This window comes from Phytophthora parasitica, assembly GCF_000247585.1.
Source record: "Phytophthora parasitica INRA-310 unplaced genomic scaffold supercont2.356, whole genome shotgun sequence".
NCBI classification, from domain to species: Eukaryota; Oomycota; class Peronosporomycetes; order Peronosporales; family Peronosporaceae; genus Phytophthora; species Phytophthora nicotianae.
The window spans coordinates 1-1,958 of NW_008649342.1; the positions used below are offsets into that span (position 1 = coordinate 1).

The window sequence follows — 1,958 nt, forward strand, 5'->3', positions numbered from 1 at the left end:
CGCACCGTCGTCGACCATGAGTCTCAGGGCTGGATCGGGTCATTTCCCATCAATCAGTTTTCTTATTCGTGAAAGCCAACTGGCGCTTCACCACAGTTACGCTCACGTCACGTTGGAGCGGCATCACCTCATCAACTTCAAATTCAACAGGAATAATCTGCGTTGATTTGCCAATGCTTGTTCTGCATTAGCACTTTATGAGTTCCATGGACTTGTCGTTTCGACGAACTACACGGTGCGCACTATTTGCACCCTACAATTCTTTTCGACGAACTACACGGTGCGCACTATTTGTACCCTGCAGGTCTCACCGCTCTGAACGCGGTATCCCTCGACGTCATCTTCGTTTCCCTTGAAGCCAAACTTGAATGCTTTCCCATCGCGTGTACGTCGCTTCTCGCTAAGGATGTGCGCGTAGCCGAGTGCACCAAACATCTTCATGTTCTTGAGTTGTGGCTTGGTCCTGTATAATATCTCGTACGGAGTCTAGACGGTGCCCGAATTCGAGATCCGATTGATGATCCACGCTGCTGTGTTAACAGCTTCAGTCTGCCTTTCTTTTGAATGCTCTCGCGGAAGAGCATACTGCGAGCCATCTCCACGAGGCTCCGGTTAAATTTGTTCAGCCAGGCCGTTCCGCCGAGGTATACGGCACCGCCTTCTCGTGCTTGATGCCGCTGCGGTTGAGGTAGCCCTTGGACTGTCGACCCGCGTACTTTGCCGCCGTTATCTGAACGCAGTCGCTTGATCTTCTTCTCCGTTGCATTCTCCATTGCTGCCTTTACATCTTGAACTTCGATAGCACATGCGATTTTTGCGTTCATGAAGTTTAATGGGACGTGACGTGAGTAATCATCGATGATCGTCACACGTTCGTGTAACCACTAGCCGTCTTGGTTTGTATTGGAACCATTAGAAACTGTGTAGCTTCTTGGTGACGAGGAGCCGGTTCTTGAGAGTCTTCTTGTTGAAGTGCTCTTCGAGCAACGTCCACACTTCAGCGGCAGTCAGCGCTCCACGGATGTAGACTCGGTGCAAAACCCTCACGTCTCTAGCGATAATTCACCCGCTGCACATGTATAACTTATAGAGCCGCTTTCTTTTTGGTTTGTCAATTTTAAAAAGGGATAGCAAAGTGTATTGTTTTGCCGCTCTAAACAACACAAAGTTGTATAAAGTACTGGGTCAAAGTTTCTGTTCAAATTATCTTTTTTTATTATTCGATAATATACTCGTGAGTATTGTTATTAGGAACTAAGAAACCATCATAGTTTTTATTTTATTTATAGCTTCCTCTTGTATGAAAGGAGGATGCAATTTGTTGACGGTGGTGGCGTAAATAACGGTCCGCTATTGTTGAAGTCACTTCATGCAAATAATAATAATAATAATTCTAGGTAGGAGAGATTGGTCGGTGTTGCATATGCGGAAAGCGTAAAAATATGGTTGAAACTAAAGCAATTTATGTTTGAAGACGAATCAGTCCCGGGTTGAAGTACCCATTGAGCAGCAGCGCTCGAAATTCCGACAAGATCCACGCTGGATTCGGTGCGCGGTCTGGATGAGTGAACGCTTCATTGTCTCCTTGATTTTTATCCCCATAGGTCGCCGAGAGGCCACGTGACTTGCTCAAAGCGTTTGTCTGGTGTCCATTTGGACCACGGTAGTACTTTTATATGTGGCCCCGTAGACCGATTTTCACCGTAATATTAAACGGATCAACTCCCCCCAATACAGCAAGCTTCGCCGCCTTGCTATTAATACATGTAGTACCGACGACGCTGTGGGCATGCAGAACAAATTGGGTCGATGGATAGTTGTCCCTCAATCTGAGAGTTGTCTGAGCAGCAGAATTGCAAATTATGGTAAATCTAAATATGGTACTAATGCCGTGCGTTGCCCGGGAAGCTCTGGATATTTACGCATCGAAACGCTACAAATACAAGTAAATAATATCT

The 1,958-nt window shown here is 46.1% G+C and overlaps 1 protein-coding gene across 1 annotated transcript; it reads right to left on the minus strand.

The window, feature by feature from the left end:
* Positions 1-1,479: 1,479 nt before the first annotated feature.
* On the minus strand, positions 1,480-1,602 carry PPTG_24907 (hypothetical protein; the record flags this gene model as incomplete). Its single annotated transcript, XM_008918892.1, has 1 exon — positions 1,480-1,602. The coding sequence occupies one exon, from the start codon at positions 1,600-1,602 to the stop codon at positions 1,480-1,482; it is 123 nt and encodes a 40-aa protein (XP_008917140.1).
* Positions 1,603-1,958: the final 356 nt, after the last annotated feature.